The following is a 26,583-nucleotide window of genomic DNA, read 5'->3' as shown; positions in this document are numbered from 1 at the left end:
AAAAAATTTTGTAGAATCTGTACCTGGAGCCGGGAATCGAGGAAAAGGAACAGACCCTGTATCCCCTTGTGGGGTCTCCGGCGTCGGCTCCGCAGTATCTTCCACCGGAGCCACAGATTCTTCAGGCACCGGAACAGACTCTTCTTGTTCCTGCCCATCCATAGAAGCATCCGACTCCACTCGAACCGGAGTCGAAGCCTTAGACGGAGCCGATGACTGCGTCGGGGACTGAGCTGGAGTCCGCTCCTTCGAAGGAGAATGCCTTGGTGACTTCGAAGGTGAAGGAGAAGGAGACAAAGTTTTGCTCCGACGTCGACGGGGCGAAGCCGACCTCGACTTCCTGGACTTCGAGGACCGGCGTCGAGAAGAATGCTTCCTCTTTTTGTGGTGCTTCTTCGACCTCGAAGACCTCGAAGTCGATGACTCCCTCTTCGACTTCTCCTTTTTCCTCCCTCTCTTCTCCTCACCGATCTTCTTCATGAAGAGCTTAGACTTCCTTTCTTTGAGCGCTTTCGGATTCATGCTCCTACAGCATCCGCACTCCTCCATATTGTGGTCCGAAGAGAGGCACCATAAACAGTTCTGGTGTGGAACCGTCATCGACATCAGACCTCCACATTCCCTACAGGGCTTAAAGCCCGACTTCCTAGTCGAAGACATACCGATTTAAACACAGTTACACCGCTAAACTACAAAGTAGCTAGAGAGCACTGGAAAAAAAATGTTGCGCGTCGACGGCGCGGAAAAAAGGGAACTGACGTCATCACGCCGACGTGGGCTTCTTATGGCTCCGGTGACGTCGAATGGAGTCGCGAGCGGAGCCGATGCATTATGACGTCGCCCACGTCGATGTGGAGTGCTGGGAAAGAAAAGTTCAGTGGAATGCTGGCGCAGGGGATATTCACAAGGTGAGGAATCCACTGGCAGATGTATCCATCAGAAAATAGGTTTCACCAGACCTCAAACTTTCAAATTTTGCAGGTCCTCTTGTGCAACATAGCTTTTGCAGGTGCATTACTAGTTAATTAGTTTTAAATTTGGCTTTGTAATGTCATGACAGAATGATCTTTACTGATAACCTTACATGGAGTGCTACATGGCTGTTTTAAACTCATTTTGAAGGGTTTCCTCCTAATGTGAGCGGGAAAAGATTCCTTTGGAGAGGAAAATCTGGAATATGATGTTTCAGATGAGAGGTATCTTGAAAATTTAATTACACAAAAACAACCTATTTTACAGAAGGGAATTTGCAGTTTAAGACCTGTTAGCATGCTGTAGCTGTCTGAGGCTAAATACACCATCTATCCAGAGTCCCAAAACTAAATATTTTCAGAGTGAAATGACGGTGGGCATTTTCTAGATTTCCCTTCAAGTATTTAAGGCAATCTGTCCTCGACCACCCAGTGCACGTCCATCAGCATTTCCTCCCCTCCACCTCACCACATATTAAGTAATATATAGGGCCCAGAACCCTCAACTCTCTGTCCTTCTTTATACATTGGAAATATTAAGTATCATGCAACCTCTCCCATAACTCACCTGTTTCTCCATTTTACCCCTTTATATATTTGATATTGTAAGAAAATGGATAATTTGTTAAAGAGGTGAGAACCCACTTCAAAGTAAAATCGGAATCCTTGCCAGGGTGAACCATAGAAAACCTGTGCTTAACTCCCTAGTAGTTTGGAACAAAGGCAGGCTTAACTTAAAGGCAATGTGTTAAAGTGAAAACAAAACACACGAAAAACCCAAGACAATTTTGAGAGAAATAAAATGATACTAAAATGCCAAAAATGTTATTAATGCAACTAGACTTCTGATTTTATTAAAGTATAAAAGATTCTCACTCGCTCCACAGATAAGAAACTACCGTATGACCGCTACGCCTTTTTGATTACACCTTTGAGTCCCCCCAAATCACCAGAATGAGCTAGATGTGAGGGAGAATGTGGGGGCCCTTTCACAGATAGTGAGTGGAGTGATATTTTACATTGTGCACAAACCTCTGCTCTTAACACTACCAGTAAAGAAATGCTCCTAATGATCACCCACTTTTGGTACCTCACTCTAGCCAAGATTGTGACTTGGGACCCTATGGGCGGTGGTCACTGCTGGTGTCAGTGTGGACATCAGGACACTCAAACCCATCTCTTATGGCAATGCCCTAAACTAGAATCTTTCTGGACAGGGGACTTAGATGCTGTAAATGTTATTTTTGCAACAGATATACCTAGATTCCCAGATTATATTCTCATGGGTCTTCCCAACCCTTTTACCTACCCACTGCCGTCTAATAGAGGCAGAGCGACCATGCTGGCACGGGGAGCTGCTAAACAGATTCTTCTCACAAAATGGTGAACAGATGCCATGCCTACGCACTTGGATTGGCTACACAAATTATGGTACATACTGGGGATGAAATAGTTAACAGCAGTCACTGCACATCAACTCCCCCACTTCGATAAGATATGGCAAACTTGCCTTTAATACCTGTGCGATGAGTTCTGTGAGCTGTCCTGCCCCCGGTACTTATGGATACAGCGCTTGACCACCACAGCTGCATCTGCAGAGCACTAGAATACATGCAACCCTACCGGAAGCTCTTGACACCTGGCACAAACCTGAACGCCTCTTCCTCCCTGTCTTGAATCCCTCTATTGTCTCTTTTCACTCTTTCTACTCTTTTCTACTTTTTGTAATGCATACCTACTGCCCACTATTGAGACCACCACCGGCCATTGGATGTAGGTGGGTTGTGGCGCATCCCTTTTTCTATATAAAATCAATCAAATAGATCGAAATCCTAAACATGGTAAAATTGCCTTACACCCGATTGGCATATTGCATTTATCTACAAGTCCCTAGTAAGATGGTACTACATGTACCCAGGCCCTGTAAATTAAATGCTACTAGTGGACCTGCAGCACTACTTGTGCCACCCTCTTAAGTAGCCTTTTCAACATCTCTCAGGTCTGCCATTTCAGCCTGTGTGTGCAGGTTAAGACTGTCATTTCTACCTGACATAATAAACATTTTGCCAGGCCTAAATCTTCCTTTTTTATATATGTAAGTCACCCCTAGGGTAGGTTGTCCACAACCCCAAGTGCAGAGTGCGATGTATTTAAAAAGTTGGACATGTACTTTTAACTTTTACATGCCTTGGAAGTGAACAACTCTTTCAATATTACTGGGATATATTATTCTCACACAGGGTTTATTGGCTCTACAGGTACCATATGAGTCTGGTTAGAGTTGATAGATTTTGAATGCTTTTATTGGCCTCAGAGGTATAAATGTACTCCTTGACCTTCCCGTGTCCCTCTTTTACTCTTTTTTCAGTATATGTGTGTCCTGATCACGTTCTTACATATGTCAACCTTCCTGGTGGGCCTGGGGTTTTGGCAAAGTCTTACTCTCGCAGAGCTCTTATTTTTTATGATTGTCTGCTTTTGTGCGTATGCCAGTATGCACTGTAGAAGATATAAATGCACTGGTTATATCAGTATCAAAGATATTGGGAAGTGAGGAGTAGTGGGGAGATTCTCAAAAGGAAACAAGGAGCCTTCATTGGCCAGAGACACGGAATTCTTATGTGGGCTAAGAGTCAAAATAGTGATAAATCCATGGTGTAAAGTGTACCATTTTGGATATTAGTACACTGATCCCGCCCCTTATTACCTTAACTGAATCACTCCCCGTTATGATAGACACACTTTTAGGAAGTTGGCATTTTCTTGTCCTAACCATTTGGTGCCTGTAGTCTGTATTCTGGGTCCCATGACCAGGTGCAGCTGGAAGTTGGTTTTTGTGTATTGGTTCCAGACTGTAATACAAATGGGGAATAGATGTTGGTAAGAGGGGCCATCTCTGATTTGTTAGAGGGCACAGGTGTCACCTTCCACACTTGCACATCACAACTGTCCTGCATTAGCACACTCACAAAGGGTTTGACCCTAGTGTTTTGTGCACCCAGTTAAGCTGGAGCCAGGGCAGCGAGGCAGGACATTCCAAGCATCTCTGCAGGTGATGCCTCTAGAGACATCTTCTACTTCAACGTGTGCACTAGGTATAAATAATTGACCCTCAGACCAAACTCTTAGGGAAACCTCTGGACCGGTAGAAGACTCAGAAGGCTGGTTTGCTGCCTTGCAAGAAGGACAACGACTCTGCTCCCCTGCAGCCTGAGTGGAAAAGACTGGACCTGCATCTTGAACCCTGGACCACCAGAGACACTCCAAGGGTTCCATCTTGAACTTAGGACCACCTGAGTGACTCCATGGGCTAGTTGAATGGCCTCCTGATCATTACCTCAGGGACAGCAAAGACTCCAACTACATTGAACCCAGCACCTAGAGTTTGTTTGCAGTGAGTCCTACAGCCCAAGTGGCCCCACCCCAGTCCTGGATTCTTGGAAGTGGACCTATAAGTTTTCTGCTAGCCCAGCTGTGGTCCTGTGAGCAGAACTGATGCAGTACAACGCATCTCCTTACTTCCACATCCGAACAGCTGCTGCACAATGTATCCCTAAAGCAGACCTTAGAATCGCAAGCCCCTTGTTGACAGCATCCTTGACAATGCTACAGGACTCCGCATCTTCTTCAGAACAGTCGCTGCAAAACATATCATTGACGCGGGATCTCGCAATGCTCCGCAACCATGATTTAAGGTACTTTGCACAGCGGGCCTAGCTTGGTCTCTGTAGTCAGGCCCACGCTACATCTGATCTTGTGACTTTGTCCTGATCCAGCATAAACAGATAACAACAGTTAGCGCTTTGTGCTTTTAGGCACTATTTTCACTTACATCTTTAAAATCCTATATCTCTGGTTCTACTGATTTTTTGTCATTTTGTTTTCAAATAATTTAACAAATGTTACTTTATTTTTACAATAATGGTGGGATTTTTCTTGTGTTGTGTTTTCACTTTATATCTGTTTGAAGTGCTGCCCACATACTTTACACATTTCCTCTATATTAAGCCTGACTGCTTTTGTGCCAAGCTACCATAGGGTTAAGCACAGGTTAATTTGGGGATTTCCTGTATTTCACCCTGACAGAGATTATGGCTGCTGCCCCTCAACCAGTAACCTTATTTCCTTCAGATTTGTAGCATTATTGTTCAGTTTTCAAGTGCACACTCAGCTTTGCAACTCCAGGGCCAATAATTTAAGTCCTGCTTTTCCCATGGACCTATGCAACCCTGCCTGAAGAAGAGGGTAATATTATTATCACTGCCCTATGTTTGACTTAACATCACCTACCTTGTCACAAGCTATGGTGAGTGCACCAAGTTCATCGATCTCTAAATACATTGGCCACCTTGTGAGTGGAAAAATGTGAACTTAATTTCTCTACCAATAAATATTACCATGTATTTTAAGTGAAATTGATTTGTGATTTGTATTTTTATACTGCTTCGAGACGTGTGCTTTCACTCATAACTGTATTTTGATAGTAAGAATGTACTTTTATGTTGCAGTATTTTATTTTATTTGATACGTTATTGATTTCTATCCTAGACAGCCAAGTTATTACTTCTGCTTCTTAGATGATAATAAATTAAGAATCTGATTGCCTACATCTGTTGCACCCTGTAGTGAAAAATCCAAAGTTATATATTCCATTTTCCCAGTTACCTTTTCAGTTTGCCTTACAGGGATGCAGCCAAATCATATGGCTGCATTGTATTTATTGTCTATTTGTTTAGATTTTCATTTCACTTTCTAATTTACATGGTGCGAGATTAAGATGCAAATCAGTCTAAGGAAGAAATCATGTGATTTTTTTTTTAAAGAAGAGTACACATCTTATATTTGCAATGATAATCACAAAATCGACAGAAACTCGTTTAGTAGAGCAAACATCTTAATGTTCTTTGACTTACCTTTACATTCAGGTTGCTTTCCAGTCCAAGTTCCATTCCCCAGGCATGTTCTTTCTTCTGAACCATGCAGGATGTATCCATTCTCACAGTTAAAATGCACAACACTTCTTGTTTTGAAATCAGTGTCCTCTCTGGAGCCATGAGACGGAACTCCCGGATCGCCACATTGCCCACTTGAATCACCTGCGAATGACAACAGGTAAATGAACATGAGAGATAGCGAGAGAAGCTCAAGGACGATAAAAGTCATTAATTTGGAACCTCTGGGCTAGTCTTCCTTCTCTGACATGATTAACTTTTGTTCTTTGAATTCACGCTTGAATGATATTAGTTTTAGGTCAGAGTTTTGAAGGAAGACTCTTACAGCCAATTTTTCAACCACAAATGTTGCTTATATTCCAATGAAAAATATAGATATTTTTCTACTGAAAATAGCTGACCATGCTTGTAGAGGATCCTTACCCTGGTTCCATTATGTGGAAATGTGAACTAATAAGTGTGTTTAACAGAGAGGGCAATAGTTCTGCATGTACAAACGGTAGGAAGGAATTTGGTGATGATTTTATAATACAGCGTATAAACAAGTGCGGGATTATTTACAGTGCTTTTTGAATTGTATCAAACAGGCGAATATGTACCCTTCTTCAGGGGGAAGAGAGTTTTATGAAGTGAACTAAAGTTGAACATTAAAAGTCTGTATAGACAGTAAAGTTCAAATTGCTATTTAGTGAGCACAGAAAATAGGCCATTGTTATATATTGTAATATTTACCCACATCCAGCCTTCGGGGCTAATAGTCTGGCTATCTTCACCTTATGCATACTCTCAGGCAGAATGTTAATGCCAATTTAATGAACCAATAATGTTAACTGGAGGCTTTTATTCCATGTACTTGCAGAAGATGACTGTGAAATGAAGGGATGGCACGGGTACTGAAACCGGCCCTGGCAAAGAGCTCGGCCAGCCAGGGAGGCGCGGGGTGCAGAAGGAAAGACTTGTGCCGAATTTGTTGCTTGGGGCCAATATTGCAGCTATGCTGCAAAAACAACCCCCGGTGACAAAAATGGCCCCTCAGGGATCTAAAACCGTGCCTCACCCTGGCGGCTAAGCGGGGAAGCGCCAGGGGTGCCCGCTACAGCCAATCTGGCCCTGGTGCAATGAGTCTCCCGCCCACCCTTCTTAATGCAAAGCATAATAAAAGTAGATTGACAATAGAACCATGCCTCTCAGGTTGGGACATATAAAGGCCTTAGGAAGAGCGATTGCCTAACCAGAATTACACAACTTTCACCTACAGGTAGAAAGGTAGAAATTACAATTAACATTTCTTAATGGACCTTTTTTAGGAGTGTGACATTTCTTTCAATAGAAGCTCAATTTAATAGAGCCCATTTACCCAGCATATAAGATGAAACTACTTAGTACATAGAAACAAGCCAACATCAGGTATTTACTGACTCTATGAAAAGCTAAATTTGATACATTGGGCAACAGAGAACCAAGAGACTCTGAATGAGTGGGGGACATCTTTTGAGATGATTTCAGTATTAGAATTAGCACCCCATTAAATCGGAGGATGAAACTCCCATTTCCGCAAGAGTGAGTAAATTATTTGGTACTGATTCACATAACAAGAACTTAGCAGCTTTCAAGCAACAACACCATTCTCATGTGATGTAGCCACGGTATGAAAAGAAGCAGACGAGCAACTAAAGCGAAAACGGAGACAACCATCTCATACCAGGTACCAGTTAGAAGTAAAAGAAATTAAAAGACACTACAGGAAAAATATTAGCTTGACAAAACAAATACATTTTGGGAAAATATACGGAACGCATTTCAGGATGCCTGTAACATTAAGCACTGACAAAACCAACAAGGCAGTCTTTGGCAAGGTAATGCAATGGTTAAATTATTTATATTTTTTCTAGTATGTCTAAAAATAACAAGAAAAAACTAAAACAAGTTGCAGTCGAAGCATAGTAGCAATAAGCTTACAGTACAAAAAAGCATTGCACATATTATTCATTGAACAATAGGGGAGCTTCCTAAAAGGCAGGTGCACTCAGAAAAGATTTAGAAATCCTTCATTTTAATGAATATCAAACAAATATAAACATTATTGTTGCAAAGAAAAGGTACCTTTGGTTTTCAATTGCTATAACATGAAAACACAGGGAACTATTCATGAAGGGCATTTTGAAATTCATAAAGTAGTACTCCTATAGCACTCTCTTACATATCTCTGAGAAATGGGAGCAAAACATACTGAAGAAAGACTTGCATGAGACTTTTGTGATTTAGTAACTTTTCACTCTCTTTTATCTTTTTGCCCTACTTCACTTTTTGAAATGTATTAATGGTCTGTTCAGTCAAGATGGCGACTTCCATGATAAAAACTCTCTTTTAGAGTCTAAAAGCATTGGATCCACTTTCCTTTTGCTTTATGAAATACATTTTCTAATCACTGTGGATGCTTTCCTATTTGCTGTCTGTTCCTTTTCACTGTAACTGTGAGTGCGGTAAAAAACATATTACAATAGGATTCCCGACACACTATATATATAAATATATATAAATAAATATATAGATCTAATAAAGACACCGCTCCACTGCAGAGTCTCACCATCTGTGTATTTGGTGCCTTGAACGCAACAGCCTTTTGCAAATCCTGCTTTAGCATGTCAGGATATATATATATATATATTCACTGAAAAAACCATAGGTTTCAGGTACGTTATAGTTAGGAATTAGCATTTAAAAAACCTTAGAAATTCACTGAAAAAACCATAGGTTTCAGGGGCGTCATAGTTAGCTGGACTTTTCACTCGTACAAAACCATTGAAATTCCCCCGTTATAGTTAGTTCAGCTAACTATAACTCGCGCGCCCGCAATGCACTGCTGATGACGTCACATATTACATCACTCATGACATGGTCAGTGACATCACTCATGACATCACTCATGACATCTCAAATGACATCACTGATGACATCATCCAGTGAATGTGTGTCTTTCTGAAAATTACATGTTTTATATATGTATATCTCAAGGTCGATGGAAGAATAAATGGGTATATAAGTGTCTAAATGGATGATTTGTTTTTGAAAAATTGATTGTATAACTGACTGATTAAGTGTATCTTAGTGAATACATGGCTTAGTGAGTAATGTTTAAATGTGTAAATATCTGTATCAGTCTCTCACTTTGTGTATAAGTGGCTGCATGGGTTGGTGAGTATATAGGTTATTAGTTGGTTTTTTGAGTATCAGTATGAGTGTCTGAGTGTCTGTATGGTTCGGTGGGGGGTATTACGTAGTGCATAGGTGCATGAATGAGTGACTCACTGTTTGTATATGTTGAAGACAGCATGTGTGCAGGACTGTATGGGTGGATGAGTGTGTGCATGTGTGTGTTAGTGAGTGATAGACTGTCTCAATAGTGTCTTTATGAGTAACTACATATGTTTTAAACTAGTATATGTGACTATTGGTGTATATAAGTGAGTATATGTGAGAGTGAGAGATTGAAAGAGTTCCTGTATGAATAAGTATGTGTTCCTATAAGTGATTGTTTAAAAGACTAAGTATGTGTAAGTTTCTGTAGAAGTAAGTGTGGTGGTGTGTGTATAACTGTATATGCAAGTAAATGGATGTTTGATTCTTTCTTAGCATGAGTGACTATATGTGTGTGAGTAACTCTATGGATGAGTGGCGTTGTGTAACAGGATGTATAGGTGTGTGAGTACATATGGAGTGAGTACATGTATGAGTGACTGTATAGGACTGTTGGTGAATGAGTGGATGTGTATGTGGATCTTAGAATTACTGAATAGGTTGTTGTAACTGGTATTGGTATGTCCATTGTTTTGAACATTGTAGTTTCTATTTTTGACTGTGTGTATCAAAGGTTATATTAGGGGAAGAGGAGGTCTGACACACTATCACAAGGATGATGTCATCAGTGATGTCATTAGTGATGTCATTTGAGATGTCATCAGTGATGTCATAAGTGATGTCACTGACCATGTCATGAGTGATGTAATATGTGACGTCATCAGCAGTGCATTGCGAGCGCGCGAGTTATAGTTAGCTGAACTAACTATAACGGGGGAATTTCAATGGTTCTGTATGAGTGAAAAGTCCAGCTAACTATAACGCCCCTGAAACCTATGGTTTTTTCAGTGAATTTCTAAGGTTTTTTAAATGCTAATTCCTAACTATAACGTGCCTGAAACCTATGGTTTTTTCAGTGAATTTCAAAGGTTTTTTAAATGCTAATTTCTAACTATGCCTACAGAGATAGGACATGTGAAGAAAGAAGAAAAAACGCACAGAAAGAAAAAAAAGAAATGCAGAAAGAAGCAACAGAAGTCCTCAAATATGAAGAAAAGTGCAGGAAGAAGGATAACGTGCAGAAAGAACAAACAGAAGAGCAGAAAGAAGCCTTGTTGCAAAATCATCCAGTACCCTCAACTTTTTCAGACAGATACTGGTGGTAACTGAGTCTGACTAACCAGTCCTAGAGCCAGTGCTATGTTAAAAGACACTCAGAATACAGTGAAAACACCTACATACACTACGGAACACTATGCGTTGGGGTCCCCCTGTGATCATCATGAGCTACTCTGTAAGCCCCTAGTATATAATAGGGCAGGGGATTAAAACTACCTCTTAAAACGCGCCACAGGGCGTGTTTGCACACCTCACCTCAGGCCCCGTCCCCTCACTTCCCCACTGTATAAACACGCCCTGTTGGCGTTTTAAGTTGGGAGATTAAGTCCCCTTGAATCCTGAGGGTCCCTAGGGTCCAACTAGACCACTAGGTACCTCCAGTAAGCGCCACAGAGCTGCGTTGCAGAGAGATGTTAAAAGGGGCACGGCCTAGACCACCTCTCTGCAACGCAGCTGAGTGGTGATTACTGGAAGCACCTGGTGGGCTAGTTGGCCCCCAGGGTCCCTCAGGATTGAAGGGGAATTATTTCCCCAACTTAAAACACGCCACAGGGCTTGTTTGCACATGTTAACTCAGGCCCCGTCCCCTCCCTTCACCACTGTGTAAACACGCCCTGTGGCCGTTTTTAGTTGGGAGATTAAGTTAATTTGAATCCTGAGGGTCCCTAGGGTCCAACTAGCCCACTAGGTACCTCCAGTATGCGCCACAGAGCTGCGTTGCAGAGAGGTGTAAAAAGGGGCACATCCTGCACCACCTCTCTGCAACGCAGCTCAGTGGCGCTTACTGGAAGTACCTGGTGGGCTAGTTAGCCCCCAGGGGCCCTCAGGATTGAAGGGGAATTATTTCCCCAACTTAAAACGCGCCATAGGGCGTGTTTGCACACGTCACCCCAGGCCCCGTCCCCTTCCTTCACCACTGTGTAAACATGCCCTGTGGCCGTTTTTTAAGTTGGGAAATTAAGTCCCCTTGAATCCTGAGGATCCCTAGGGGCAAAATTGCCCACTAGGTATGTACAGTAAGCGCCATTGCAGAGAGGTGTAAAAAGGGGCACGGCCTGCACCACCTCTCTGCAACGCAGAGCAGTGGCACTTACTGGAAGCACCAGGTGGGCTAGTTGGCCCCCAGGGTCCCTCAGGATTGAAAGGGAATTCTTTCCCCAACTTAAAACGCGCCACAGGGCGTGTTTGCACACGTCACCTCAGGCCCCGTTCCCTCCCTGCACCACTGTGTAAACGTGCCCTGTGGCCATTCGAAGTTGAGAGATTAAGTCCCCTTGAATCCTAAGGGTCCCTAGGGTCAAACTAGCCCACTAGGTACCTCCAGTAAGCGCCACAGAGCTGCGTTGCAAAGAGGTGTAAAAAGGGGCGTGGCCTCAGAACACCTGTCTGCAAAGCAGCTCCCTGGCGCACACTGGAGATACCTGTTGGGCTAGTTGGCCCTCAGGGACCCTCAGTATTGAAGGGGAATTAATTCCCCAACTTACAACTGGCCAGGGGGCGCGTTTGCAGAGTGCTGCAAGGAGGGGGCGTGGCCTCCAGCGTGATGCCGGTCTTTTATTTATTGTATTTTTTTAAGAAGGAGGGCTGTGTGGCCCCCCTTCTTTTTCTAATTTACTGGCCCTGGGGACCCCATCCCCCAGGGCCTGCACCCTCATTTTTTTTGTTGAAAAAAAATTGTTTGGCCCTCCCAAGGCCTTAATCGGCCCCGGGGACCCAAACCCCCGGGTCATGGCCCTTTTTTTATTTAAATTCTTTAGGAGGGGGCTGCGTTGCCCCCCTCCTCAGGCCACTTATGGCTCCGGGGACCCCATGCCCCTGGGCCGGCCTTTGTTTTTTATTATTTTAAAAATATATATATTTGTAGAAACACCTAGGACATGCTGGACAAACCGTATGTACCTATCACCATGACGATTTGCGTGATATTCATTAAAAGGTGACTATGAATAGAATGAATCCACATGGAATGTATTTACACCGCTAGTGAAGCTCTGACGTGTCTGACGCCCTACCGTGCCTAATCCCGGCGCCCCCGCCGGTGGGTACTCTCCAAGTAGACACCCTTGTCGTTTATTTATAGAAACATGGGTAGCTATTGACGGGCACATTTAATATACACGCACACCAAGCCATTCAAAGGGGATTCAAATAAATTCTACCAAACTATGCAAGAAACCCCCCTCACGGTTAATAAAAAACACATCCACCGCCGGATGTGTAATACTTTTTATTTTACTCTCTGGAAAGGAGACGAACCTTACTTGAGAGTCACAGCGTGCTCCTGGCTGAGCCCAATGCTGTGTTACACCCACCAGTGCCTGCCGATTGCCTCACACCTCTGTGTTGTATTCCACCAGCTAGTGCGTATGCTATGACACTCTCTAGCCCATGTGCACTGTAACACCACCCCGTGAATATGTCATGCCACACTTGCCTTTGCACGGGTTATATTGCCCCATCTAACGTGCCTTCCTCGATGTGTATGTTATAACGCACAGCGCTATGCCATACATATTACAATCTGGGATCCATATCTTTGTCACAGTGCATATGCAACGTTACACTCCCCAGCACATATTTTATATTACAACTTTAGAGACTAGTTATGTTACACAACACTGCCCTGTGCATATTACACTCCAAGGCGCATATCGCATAGCGCGCGCTAGTGCCTGTGCTATCTCGCGCTCTCCAAGGAATCTGTCATTGCGCACAATGTATTGCATATTATATTTCACGCCCCGGTTCATCTTATATCACACTTTTTGGTGCCTTGTTTATACCATATTCTACATCTAGTTTTCATTTTCAATCGTGCTCTCAGGACTATGTTCTATATAACACTGCGTCCACCTACCCTTTTCACGGGCATTACATTTTGCGATGGGGTGGAGGGCCAGGGGGTGTTTCTGCCAAGTGAGCCCGGAGTCACAGTCACAAACGTCCTCTTCTTCCTGAATAAAAGTGAGATTATGCTGCATACTTGTTCATATTTTAAGTAGTTCGCACAGACACACATTTTAAAAACAATAAAGTTCCTCATACCCACCTTCTCTGAACAGTTAGCTTGCTGCCCCATCCACCTCCTCCCTATCCTCTGTTGTCTGAATCCATGGACTAGCCTCCTCCCTCCTGCCATGCATGGTCTGATGTGCTGCCACTGCCCTCCATTTAGCATGATGTACCAGTCCACTCCTCCTGCCCTCCAATTCTATGGCCCATCATTGACCTCCTGCTTAGCCTCTGTGCTTAGCTTGCTGCCCCTATTCTCCTTCCCCCTGCCCTCCGATGTCTTTGTGCATGCCCCTGCTCCATCCTTTTTGCCCACTATGTTCCATGGACCTGCCACTCCTATCTACTCTGAGTGTTCTGTTGAGCTGCCACTCCCCTCCCACCTGCCTAGCATTATCAGATGACTGTAACCTGTCCCTGCCACATCCACCCTGCCTGTCCACATGCCATGCCCCTATCCCCTTCCTCCTGTCCTCCATGGTCCATTTTACTGCCACACCCTTCTGCGCTCCCATATCTGTTGTGCTGCAACTGCTCCTCCTGCCTGCCCCGCCTGTTGTGAGGCCCCTTCCCTTGAACTCTCTTGTCTGTGCCCAGGTCCTGACCCTCCCTTCTATCCTCCATGGTCCTTTGTGCATGCCCCTGCACCCTCCTTCTTGCCCATCATAGCCATTGTGCTGCCACTAACCCTCCCACTTGCCATGCATGGTCTTCTGTGCCGCCATGGCCCCTCCCACCTTCCCTGTGTGGTCAGCTAGCTGCCCCTAACCCCCTCCCACCTTCCCTCCATGGTCTGTGTGTATGCCACCATAGTCTCATTGTTGCTCTCCATGGTGTGTCTTGTTTCTAGTACCCATCCTGCCTGACCTCCATGGTCATCTTGCTGCTCCTGCCCTGCCACCTTGCCCCCAGTCCTCTGTTTCCATGTGCAGACCCCCTATTCCCTCCCTCCTGGCTTGTCTGTTCCATTGTAATGCCCCTGATCCGTCCCTCCTGCCCTTTATGGTCTGTTATGCTGCAGCTTTCTCTCCTGTCTGTCCATTATGGTCAGCTAGCTACCATTGCCTCTTTCCCATCTGTTCTCTGTTGTCCATGTGCATGGTCCTGTCCCCTCCCTATTGCTTTCTATGGATTGTTGTGCTGCACTCCTGTCCCGCATGCGCTGTGTGGTGTATTGTGCTGCTGCAAACCCTGATGCCTGCCCTGTAGGGTCAGTTTGGTGCACCACTCCATGTCCCTCCTGTCCTCTGTTATCCGAGTCCATGTCCCTACCCCAATTCCTCCTGCCTACCATGATTCAATGTACCATACTTGCGAACATTTTGAATTTGGTAAGAGGGAGATTTTGAAAAAAAACTGGGGTTTTGATTTTCCCCTTTGAGTTACATTGAAAAAGAGGAGATTGTAGATAGGAGACAGATCAAATAAAGCCCATTTGAGCTTAAAAACATTGGACGTTTCCTGGCTGAAACGGGTCTGTTGGCATGTATGGTTGTACTACCACTGCCTCTTCCTTCTGCCCACAATGGTCTTTTATATTGCCACAGCCTCTCTTGCCAGTCCTGTATTGTTGGTTTGTTGCCCCTGCCCCCCTTTCCACTGCCCTCCATAGTCTGTTGTGCTGCCACTGCCCTTCCTGCCTGCCCAGTGTGGTCAAATTGTTGCCTCTGCACTCTCCTACCTGCCTTCAGAGTCCGTGCCCCTGGCCTCTGCCTCTCAACAGTATCCCAATGAACAACTAGATTGCTAACATTCTATATTTATTACAAAAGTGTGGAACGCCTGACGTCATCTTGATGTAATCAAAACTGTAATACCTAGAGTATTTCCTTTAGAAATTACATATATGAGAGGGTCTTATTTGCATCAAAATTATGGTTAGTGCTCTAAAAAACTAAAATGAGGACATATTTTCTGAGTTTTCAAATAGCGACAAAGAACTTTTAAATTATTTGCAATCTTTATGTTTTTTTATCCAGTTGACCACTTGATTAAATGTTGCATCTTGGCGAGAGGATGTGGTGTTACTTCCAGAGCTGCAGACTTTGCAACTGGGGAACCAGGTTGGAGATTCTGCTTCAGCTCAACATTCTGTGATTGTGGTCAAATCACTTAATCTCCCCATGTCTACAACCAAAATGAATTTGATCTTGTGTGATGTAACCAATGCTCATGTAAAGCATTCCAATACCTGACAAGTCTGCACTATATAAAACTGCAAATACACAAAAAATAAGTGTTTTGCACACTTCTGTCATTGGGCTACATGTGGGCTACATCTGGGTGATATTTGTGCTGCATTTAGGCTCTTTTGTGTCTGGTGGCCATCTTGGGAGATTTATTTGTTATGAAGTTTCCTAATTTCCTCATTTACTGCAGTCTCCTCAGTAGGAAATGCTTTCAGTTTTTTACTTTGATTCCATCAAGAAGGTATTCAGATATGTCACACATTTGCCATAAATTCTGAATGTTAGCACTCTAGTTGCTCATTAGATCACTGTAGTAAAGCTACTGCTCACCACGGAAGTCTGCTGCTGGTATTAAAAGTGCATGTTTCAGTCTGCATATCAGAATTTTTTAATGAAATAGAAGAGGATTTGAGAAGTCACTCAAAATGTGCCCTAATTTTTCTTTCTTCAGCACTAATCATAATTTCTATGGCAAAATGAACCCCCTCATTGTGTTCCTTTTTAAATTAAATGTTTTAAGTGTTACCAGTTTATTCCAATCAAGATGGCTTCAGGTTGGCCATACTTTTGTCATAAGTAAGACAGTAAGCGCTCTAGTTGTTCTTAAGAACACTCTGGGACATTCTGTCATTGGGCTATACATACTTGGGCTACATCTGGGTGATATTTGGGCTACATTTGGGCTCTTTTGTCTCTGGTGGCCATCTTGGGAGATTTATTTGTTATGAAGTTTCCTAATTTCCTCATTTACTGCAGTCTCCTCAGTGGGAATACTTTCAGTTTTTTATTTTGGTTCCATCAAGAAGGCATTCAGATGTGTCACACATTTGCCATAAATTCTGAATTTTAGCACTCTAGTTGCTCATTAGATCACTGTAGTAGAACTACTGCTCACCAGGGAAGTCTGCTGCTGGTATTCAAAGTGCATGTTTCAGTCTGCATGTCAGAATTTGTTTATGAAATAGAAGAGGATTTGAGAAGTCAAAACGTGCCCTAATTTTTCTTTCTGCAGAACTAATCATAATTCCTATGGCAAAATGAACCCCGTCATTTTGTTCCTTTGTAAATTAAATGTTTTAAGTGTTACCACTTTATTCCAATCAAGATGGCTTCAGGTGTGCCATACTTTTGTCATAAGTAAGACTGTTAGCGCTCTAGTTGTTCGTTAGAACACTCTGGGACATTCTGTCATTGGGCTATACTTGGGCTACATCTGGGTGATATTTGGGCTACATTTGGGCTCTTTTGTCTCTGGTGGTCATCTTGGGAGATTTATTTGTTATGAAGTTTCCTAATTTCCTTATTTACTGCAGTCTCCTCAGTAGGAAATACTTTCAGTTTGTTACTTGGTTCCATCAAGAAGGCATTCAGATGTGTCACACATTTGCCATAAATTCTGAATGTTAGCACTCTAGTTGCTCATTAGATCACTGTAGTAAAGCTACTGCTCACCAGGGAAGTCTGCTGCTGGTATTCAAAGTGCATGTTTCAGTCTGCATGTCAGAATTTTTATATGACATAGAAGAGGATTTGAGATGTCAAAATGTGCCCTAATTTTTCTTTCTGCAGCACTAATCATAATTTCTATGGCAAAATGAATCTCCGCATTGTGTTCCTTTGTGAATTAAATGTTTTAAGTGTTACCACTTTATTCCATTCAAGATGGCTTCAGGTGTGCCATACTTTTGTCATAAGTAAGACTGTTAGCGCTCTAGTTGTTCGTTAGAACACTCTGGGACATTCTGTCATTGGGCTATACTTGGGCTACATCTGGGTGATATTTGGGCTACATTTGGGCTCTTTTGTCTCTGGTGGTCATTTTGGGAGACTTATTTGTTATGATGTTTCCTAATATCCTCATTTACTACAGTCTCCTCAGTAGGAAATACTTTCAGTTTTTTACTTTGATTCCATCAAGAAGGCATTCAGATGTGTCACAAATTTGCCATAAATTCAGAATGTTAGCACTCTAGTTGCTTATTAGATCCCTGTAGTAAAGCTACTGCTCACCAGGGAAGTCTGCTGCTGGTATTGAAAGTGCATGTTTCAGTCTGCATGTCAGAATTTTTTAATGAAATAGAAGAGGATTTGAGAAGTCACTCAAAATTTGCCCTAATTTTTCTTCTGCAGCACTAATCATACTTTCTATGGCAAAATGAACCCCCTCATTTTGTTCCTTTTTAAATTAAATGTTTTAAGAATTACCACTTTATTCCAACCAAGATGGCTTCAGGTGTGCCATACGTTTGTCATAAGTAGGACTGTTAGCGCTCTAGTTATTCTTTAGAACAGTCTGGGAAGCTGCAGTAGAACACAAAGGAATCAACTGACAGTCTCTGCCCTTGTTGGATGTACATGTTTTATTGAAAATGTCAGACTTCATTGTCACATGACTGAGAAAGATAATGTGAATTTACAGAACATATGCTCTCAGGTTAGCTTATAGATCACCTTCCAAACCTCTGTGGGAAAAGCATGAGAAAATAGTTTTCTCTCAAACATGATTCATGATATCACAGCAGAAGGCTTTTTCACATGGTAAAATCACCTTAGAACACACCACAATTCCTAAAATGAGTATGGTACCATCAACAAATGATTTATAATGTAACTAAAGTCTTAAAACCTTCTATTAACTGCAATGCTTTTTAATGAGGTGCTATCATGTATATTGGTCCCAAGATGGCTGCTAACACTTCTTGGATGAAGTGCTGACAGCCAATCAGATCTCATGATGAGATGTGTGGTTAGGCTCCGCCCAGATATATATGTGATTTTACTTTTGATTTTCTCAGGAACTACTGAACGGATTTACACAATTTAAGCAAAAGGCACATGCCTGACCTGAAGACTACCTCTTTGCCAAATTTCAAGTAATTCTGTTCAGCTGTTTGGGCTGTACCTTCGACTAAAGGTCCTATGGGAAAATGCATGAGGAAAACGCGTTTTGGGCCCCCCCTTTTTTCTCAGCCCCCGCTTGACGAATCACCCCGAGACTTTCAGGGTAGTAGCTGAGCGGAGCGCCCCATTAGTTTTGAAAATTTCACGAAGATAAGTCAACCGGCGCCAAAGTTATTCAAAATAGAATTTTCAGATTTCCTATGGGAACTCGGTCCTAACTATAGCTATCTACTGGCAACCGCCAGTAGATAATATATATATATATATATATATATATATATATATATATATATATATATATTTTCACTTAAAAAACCATAGGTTTCACACACGTTATAGTTAGGAATTAGCATTTTAAAAACCTTGCAAATTCACTGAAAAAACCATAGGTTTCACACATGTCATAGTTAGCTGGACATTTCACTCGTAAAAAACCATTGAAATTCCCCCGTTATAGTTAGTTCAGCTAAATATAACTCGCGCGACCGCAATCCACTGCTAATGACGTCACATATTACATCACTCATGACATGGTCAGTGACATCACTCATGACATCACTGATGACATCTCTAATGACATCACTGATGACATCATCCAGTGAATATGTGTCTTTCTGAAAAATAAATATTTTTTATATATGTATATCTAAAGGTTAATGGAAGAATAAATGGGTAAATAAGTGTCTAAATGGGTGTTTTTTTTTGTAAAATTAATTGTATAACTGACTTATTAACAGTATCTTAGTGAATACAGTGATGTAATATGTGACATCATCAGCAGTTTATTGCGGTCCCGCGAGTTATATTTAGCTGAACTAACTATAACGGGGGAATTTCAATGGTTTTTTACGAGTGAAATGTCCAGCTAACTATAACATGTGTGAAACCTATGGTTTTTTCAGTGAATTTGCAAGGTTTTTAAAATGCTAATTCCTAACTATAACGTGTGTGAAACCTATGGTTTTTTAAGTGAATTTGCAAGGTTTTTTAAATGCTAATTTCTAACTGTAACGTGTGTGAAACCTATGTTTTTTTTGTGAATTTGTAAGGTTTTTTAAATGCTAATTTATGTATTATTATATTTTTTATATATTTATTTTACAATAAACTACCTATGTATATAGTTATAGATTGACTGTATCCTGTAATATGGAATAGCTCGTTTAAAATGTTTTTTTTTTTTAAGGGTTTTTCAGATATTACATCACTGATGACATATGTGTCTTTATGAAAAATAAATATTTGTAATACATGTATAGCTAAAGATTAATGGAAGAAGACATGGGTAAATAAGTGTCTAAATACAGTGATGTAATATCTGACGTCATCAGCAGAGGATTGCGGTCGCGTGAGTTATAGTTGCCTGCACTAACTATAACGGGGGAATTTCATTGGTTTTTTACGAGTGAAATGTCCAGCTAACTATAACATGTGTGAAACCTATGGTTTTTTAAGTGAATTTGCAAGGTTTTTTAAATGCTAATTCGGAACTATAACGTGTGTGAAACCTATGGTTTTTTCAGTGAATATATATATATATACATATATATATATATCGTAAGCATTCCTCCGCCAACTGGAAAAACGGTTCTCCTGAGAGATGGACACGGACCCAAGAAGTAAGTGCAAAAGATCTTTTATTCCTCTGTCGTCGCCATTACGCGTTTCGGCTCGCCTGAGCCTTGATCACATGACAGTGGCTAATGAGAAGAGTGCCGTATTTAAAGTGACAGTGCTGATGCATTTTGTATCACGTGATATAAATGACCTAGTAACTTTGAATAGACATAGACAACCTCTTTTTGGAATACATACGTAAATTCTGTGTCCACATTAATTACGTAAATAAAATTTCTCAGTGCCATGCAATTGCAGACATATTCTGAACACATCGTTATTTTAAAGACAGTGAATAAAATAACTCGGTATTTACAACTCGATAGGGACGCTGACCGCCTTTGTTCATGTTGAAATGTAAGAGTAAAATTACCCTTGTCGTTTTTAATTCCCTTGTGAATGAAGGAATTCAATATCGGTAAAATACCACTTGATCTTTTCTGTCACTGGATCAATCACTATTCTCCTGTCCAAAAATTCTCTTTTTTTAAAACAAACGTCTCAATACTGTGGCTCATTCCAATCCATTCTTAAAAACAATTTGTCATAGATATCACTGTCAAAAGTGCAATGTGCAGTGTGCAAATAATGCTTAGTGCAAAATATATACAAAAATTTGTTTGGATGTGAGAGAGCCTAGTGTATTTGTAAAACAATCCGTGATGACTTAATTTTATCATATTCTTTTTTAAGATTTTTTTAAGTTTCATTATTCATTTCTTTGTATTTTTATCGACCTGATTGTCTGGTGGACTTCCAAGTCCACAATGATTTCTTGGTTTGAGGTCCTGCAGCTATCATCACCATATATTGTATACGCTTTCAGTGCCACCAATTATATATTTTGTAGATGTTGTTACGTTTTTATATTTTAGCAAAACGGTGTTTGACCATTTAAGACTTATTTGTTCCAAATCTATGAACGACTTGTCCTCTTTCTGTTTGGTGGGTCCCGCGACAGGATCCCTGGTTACCCATCAATTGGATAGATTTGGATGTTTGCTTCTCTGAAGCAAATGTCTGTTGGTACATATGCAATGTGCAAACGTGTGCTATAAAACAGATAAAAGGTAATATGCCCTCTGATTATCTGCCCATCCAATAAATATAAAATATATAAAGTATGGGTGGGTGCACAAAATCCATTTCCAAATTTAAATACAGTAAAAGTAGTTTTCTATCTTAAAAACTCATAATAAAATCACAATGAATATCAAAATAAATATTATGTTTTTTTAAAAGAGGAGGGTTCATTGATAAAAAAACATTTCCGTCATAAACAATTCAACACCGTTGAACCTAATGAAAAGGAGATAATTAGGAGTTGTCATCTCCCAGTTAATATATAGTTGAATATTAGATCAGACATGTATATAAATCCTCTGTGGCATTTAGTCCTGTAGGTTGTTTAGAATCCAATTGTAGGATGTACCGAGTTTCTAACTTTCTTAATTTGCTCTCTCGGTCACCCCCTCTCCTACTAGGTGGGACTGTGTCTATTACAAAATATTTCAGGTTGTGATTGTCAGATTTATGATGTTCCCTGAAATGTCAGGCCACAGGATAGGTGTTATCCTGATGGGTAATAGCACTTAAATGTTGGAGGATGCGTTTATAGACAGGCAGTTTTGTACTGCCTATGTAGTGTAAGCCACAAGGGCATGACAGTACATATACTGCATATTCTGTCTTACATGTCAAAAGCTTAGATATTTTACAGCTTCGATTACTGAATGGTGTTTTGTATGTATTGGTATTTATACCATGAATACATGCCTTACATGTTTTGCATCTGTAAAATCCTTTACTAGTTTGGATCCAGCTACTGTTGTCTATAACCTCTGGGCTTGTTTTAACCAGTATGTCCCTCATAGAGGGAGCTTTACTGTAGGTGATGGACACCCTCTGCGGTAGCAGGGGTCCAATCACCGGGTCACTGCGTGCTAGAGGCCAATTTTGCTGGATGATTTTATTTACTGCCTTATGTTGTTTGCTGTACTTGATTATTAGACGGAATTCATTGTGGTTTGGGTCTGATTTTTCATTATTAGCAATGGTGTTGTTCCGGTTAATGTATTTAGGATTTTTATCCTTTATAGCTTCCTCCCTACTCCAGGCCATAGATTTCTGAATGGCGCTATCAATCACCTCTGATTGGTAGCCGCGCTGTTTAAATCGCGTTTTGCTTTCGCTTTGTGCTAGCTTCAGATCTTCATTATTGCTACAGATGCGTCTAAGCCGCAGCATTTCCCCATAGGGTGTGCTGTTAATGAGGTGTTTTGGGTGCGAACTCGTCGCATGGAGTGTGGAGTTGCCCGCTGTCTTTTTTCTGAATAAGCGGGTTTCGATTCTATTGTTAAGGATATAAACCTGGGTATCCAGAAATTCAACACTTGATTGACTTATTGTTGCCGTGAAATGTAAATTGATGTTCTTTATGTTGATGTTATTAATGAATTCATTTGCTTTTTCTAATGTCCCCTGCCACACCACAAACAAATCATCAATATATCTTAGCCATAATTCGACATTGTTGTTGATATATTCGCCATATTCTTCCATGAGGACCAGCTCCTCCCATCTGCCCATATGTAGACAGGCCCCCATGGCTACACCTCTGGTCTGTTGATATAGCTGACTGTTAAACATAAAAATGTTATTACATAAACAGAATCTGATCATTTCAATCAACATCATGTTATGGTCCTGGTGTTGTGTTGATCTTTGCGATAGATATTGTTGAATTGCTGTGAGACCGTCAGTGTGCTCAATGCTGGTGTATAAGGCAGTGACGTCTAATGCCATTAAGTAAAATCCATCTTGCCATTTGAACTCCAAAATCTTTCTTAGGAAGTCACTGGTATCTTTCACGTATGATGGCAGTTTTTGTACAAAACCCTGTAGGTAGTAATCAATGTATTTTGTTGTATGTTCAACTAAACTGTTCCTGGCACTGATTATTGGTCTACCTGGGGGATCAGTGGAGTTTTTGTGTATTTTCGGGATGAAATACATTGTAGAAGTTATTGGATTGTCATTTTTTAGGAATTCATATTCATCACTGCTGATTAATTGTGCATTTTTCCATCTGGCAAGTTTGATATAGAATTCTTTGTATGTAGCTTTCAATATGGCCATAGTAGTTTGTGTGTGTTATATTTATATATATGCAATTTCCTAATTATAACTAAGCTTTAATCTTTGTTTTTTTCATATATACATGGGTCCCATGCTCTCCATGCCACTGGAGTCAAGCTATTCTGGCTGATGAGGGGTGAAACCCCGAAACCGGTCCTAGGATGCTTGTTTCCAGTCCAGGGAGGACCTGGTCTGGCAGTTCGGGCTGGGCTGTTCCCATTGGGCGCAGGGTCAAGACTGATTTGCATACAGCTGGGTTCAAACTGGAATGGCATGGGGAGCAAAACAATGATGGATTTAGACCCAGATCTCTGTACTGGGGTGAATGTATGACATTGTTCTGCATTCTGTCCATCAGTTGTTGTTTTTGCATCTATATACATACTTACATATACTTACAATTATATAGAAGTCTTTATGTCTGGTACTATAACTTTACTAAGTGACCTCAGGACACAAGTGGACTTCATTCTCCGAGCAGCAGAGCGCCAGAAGCTGCGTTTGCAGCGTGGTGTAAAAAGCGGCTTGGCCTCGGACGACCTCTCTGCAATCCAGCTGTGTGGCGCTTACTGGAGCTACCTGGTGGGCTAGTTGGCACCCAGGATCCTTAGTATTCAAGGGTAATTAATTCCCCAACGAACAACGCGCCATAGGGCGCGTTTGCAGAGTGGTGGAGAAAGGGGCGTGGCCTTTTTCTACCTCTCAGCAATCCCACTGTGTGGGGCTTACTGGAAGTAAGAGGTAGGCTAGTTGGCCCCTAAAGGACCCCCAGCAGCGAAGGGGACTTGAATCCCCATCCAAGAGCGCGCCAGGTAGCGCGTTTAGAGAGTGGTGGGCAAAGGGGGCGTGGCCTGCTACGAATATTTACCAATGCTGCTGTGTGGGACTTAATGAAGGTAATAGGAGGGGTAGTTGGCCCCCTTGGATGTCCTTGGGGGCGAGCTACCCCTCTTGTTACCGACTGTAAGTCCCACACAGTGGGACTGCTAAGACATTTTTGGAGGCCATTCCCCCTTTCTCCACCATTCTGAAAACCTGCCTCGTAGCAGACTGCGGCATGGGGGATGAAGTCCAATTTACTCCAGAGGGAGTTTGGGGGCCAAGAAGCCCTCCTGGTACCTCCTTAAGTCCTACGCAGTGGAAGTCCTCAGCGCTTGTTGGAGGCCCAGCACCCTTTATCCACCACTCTGCAAATGTGACTACTACTTACAGAAGCATCTTTCTGCACCTCTGACTTAGAGGTAGATTTAATCCCCCTGCCCTATTATGTACTAGGGCCTTACAGTGCAGGTCATGTCAATCACAGGGGTACACCAACGCATAGTGTTCCATAGTGTATGTAGGTGTTTTCACTGTATTCTAAGTGTATTTTAGCATAGCACTGGCTCTAGACCTGGTTGGTCAGTTACCACCAGTACCCGTCAGCAAAAAGTTGGGGGCACAGGATGTCTTTGAAACAAGGCCTCTTTCTGCTCCTCTGTTGGTTCTTTCTGCACATCTCTTGCTTCTTCCTGCACTTTTCTTCGTCTTTCTGGACTTCTGTTGCCTCTTTCTGCATTTCTATTACTTCTTTCTGTGCCTTTGCTCCTCTTTCTTCACATGTCCTACTCCTGTAGGCCTAGTTAGAAATTAGCATTTAAAAAACCTTTGAAATTCATTGAAAAAACCATAGGTTTCAGGGACGTTATAGTTAGTTGGACATTTCACTCATACAAAACCAGTGAAATTCGTCTGTTATAGTTAGTTCAGCTAACTATAACTCGTGCCCCCGCAATGTACTGCTGATGATGTCATATATTACATCATTCATGACATGGTCAGTGACATCCCTGATGACATCTCAAATGACATCACTGAAGACATCACTGATGACATTATCCACGTGATAATCGGATGCACCTCCTCACACCCTAATATAACCTTTGGTACACCCACTCTAAAATACAGACTACCATTTTCGAAACCATAGACACACCAACACCAGTTACTACATACTCACTCACTGATTCCTAGGTCTACAAACACATCCACTCATTCACCCATACAGTCACTCATATATGCAGTCATTCGTCAATACAACACTATCATATGCACTCATACACCTATAAAGACACTCGCACACCGCCACTCACCCAAAGAGTTACTCACACACCTAGTCAGTCATGAAAAGAATCAATCATACTCCATTTACTCACCTATACAGTTATACACACAGCACCTCACCTAGTCATCCAGATACTAACACATATTTACTCTCTTATGCAATCAATGCCACAAGCACACACTCATTCATACAGCCACTCTCACAATCACTCACTCTCACATATATTCATTTATATACTCCAACACTCACATATACTGCCTTTCACATTTGTAGTTACTCACACATATACCACTGAGACATCCATTCACTCACCAACACAGCCATATGCACACTCAATAACCCATACAGCCCTTCACAGACACGCTATTGAACCCATTCACCCAGTGAATCACCCACTCACTCATCTATGCACAAAGTCACATACACCCCACCCACCCACACAGACACTCAGGCACCCATACAAATAGTCAGGCAACCAATCAATAACTCATATAGACACTCATTTAGCTACTCACCAACCCATGCAGCAGCTTACACAACAGACAGACTGATACAGACATTCACACAGTTTAGTCACTAACCCATGCATTCAGTAAGACACATATAATCACTCACTTATACAGTGAGTCACGCATCTACTAAATCCTCTATCCAGACACTTATACACCCACTCATTCTTCAATACACCTTGGCATATATATAAAACATATTTAAACGTTATAGAAACACACAGTCACTGGATGATGTCATCAGTGATGTCATCAGTGATGTCATTAATGATGTCACTGACCATGTCATGAATGATGTAATATGTGACGTCACAAGCAGTTCATTGCGTGGGCACGAGTTATAGTCAGCTGAACGGACGCATTTCACTGGTTTTGGACAAGTGAAATGTCCAACTAACTATAACGTCCCATTTCCAAGGTTTTTAAAATGCTAATTTCTAACTATAACATGCCTGAAACTACTCACTCTCTACTACTCACTCTCTACTACTCGCTACTACTTGCTCTCTACTACTCACTCTTTACTACTCTCTACTACTCACTCTACTACACACTCTCTACTACTCCCTACTACTCACTCTCTACTACTCCCTACTACTCACTCTTTACTACTCAGTCTCTACTACTCTACTACTCTATACTACTCTCTCTCTACTACTCACTCTCTACTACTCTCTACTACTCACTCTCTACTACTCTCTCTCTACTACTCACTCTCTACTACTCCCTCTCTACTACTCCCTCTCTACTACTCTCTACTACTTACTCTCTACT

General features: G+C 41.8%; 1 protein-coding gene across 1 annotated transcript in view; it reads right to left on the bottom strand.

Annotated features, from left to right (window-relative positions):
- Positions 1-26,583, bottom strand: part of CSMD3 (CUB and Sushi multiple domains 3) — a 2,836,509-nt gene that overhangs the window by 210,188 nt on the left and 2,599,738 nt on the right. The window contains exon 57 of the mRNA XM_085605076.1: positions 5,885-6,067. Within this exon, the coding sequence (XP_085461202.1) occupies positions 5,885-6,067 (183 nt within the window). The remainder of the gene's footprint in view (positions 1-5,884; positions 6,068-26,583) is intronic.

The sequence above is a fragment of the Triturus cristatus genome, chromosome 5_1 (assembly GCF_964204655.1).
Source record: "Triturus cristatus chromosome 5_1, aTriCri1.1, whole genome shotgun sequence".
NCBI classification, from domain to species: Eukaryota; Metazoa; Chordata; class Amphibia; order Caudata; family Salamandridae; genus Triturus; species Triturus cristatus.
This window is presented reverse-complemented; position numbering and strand designations above follow the sequence as displayed.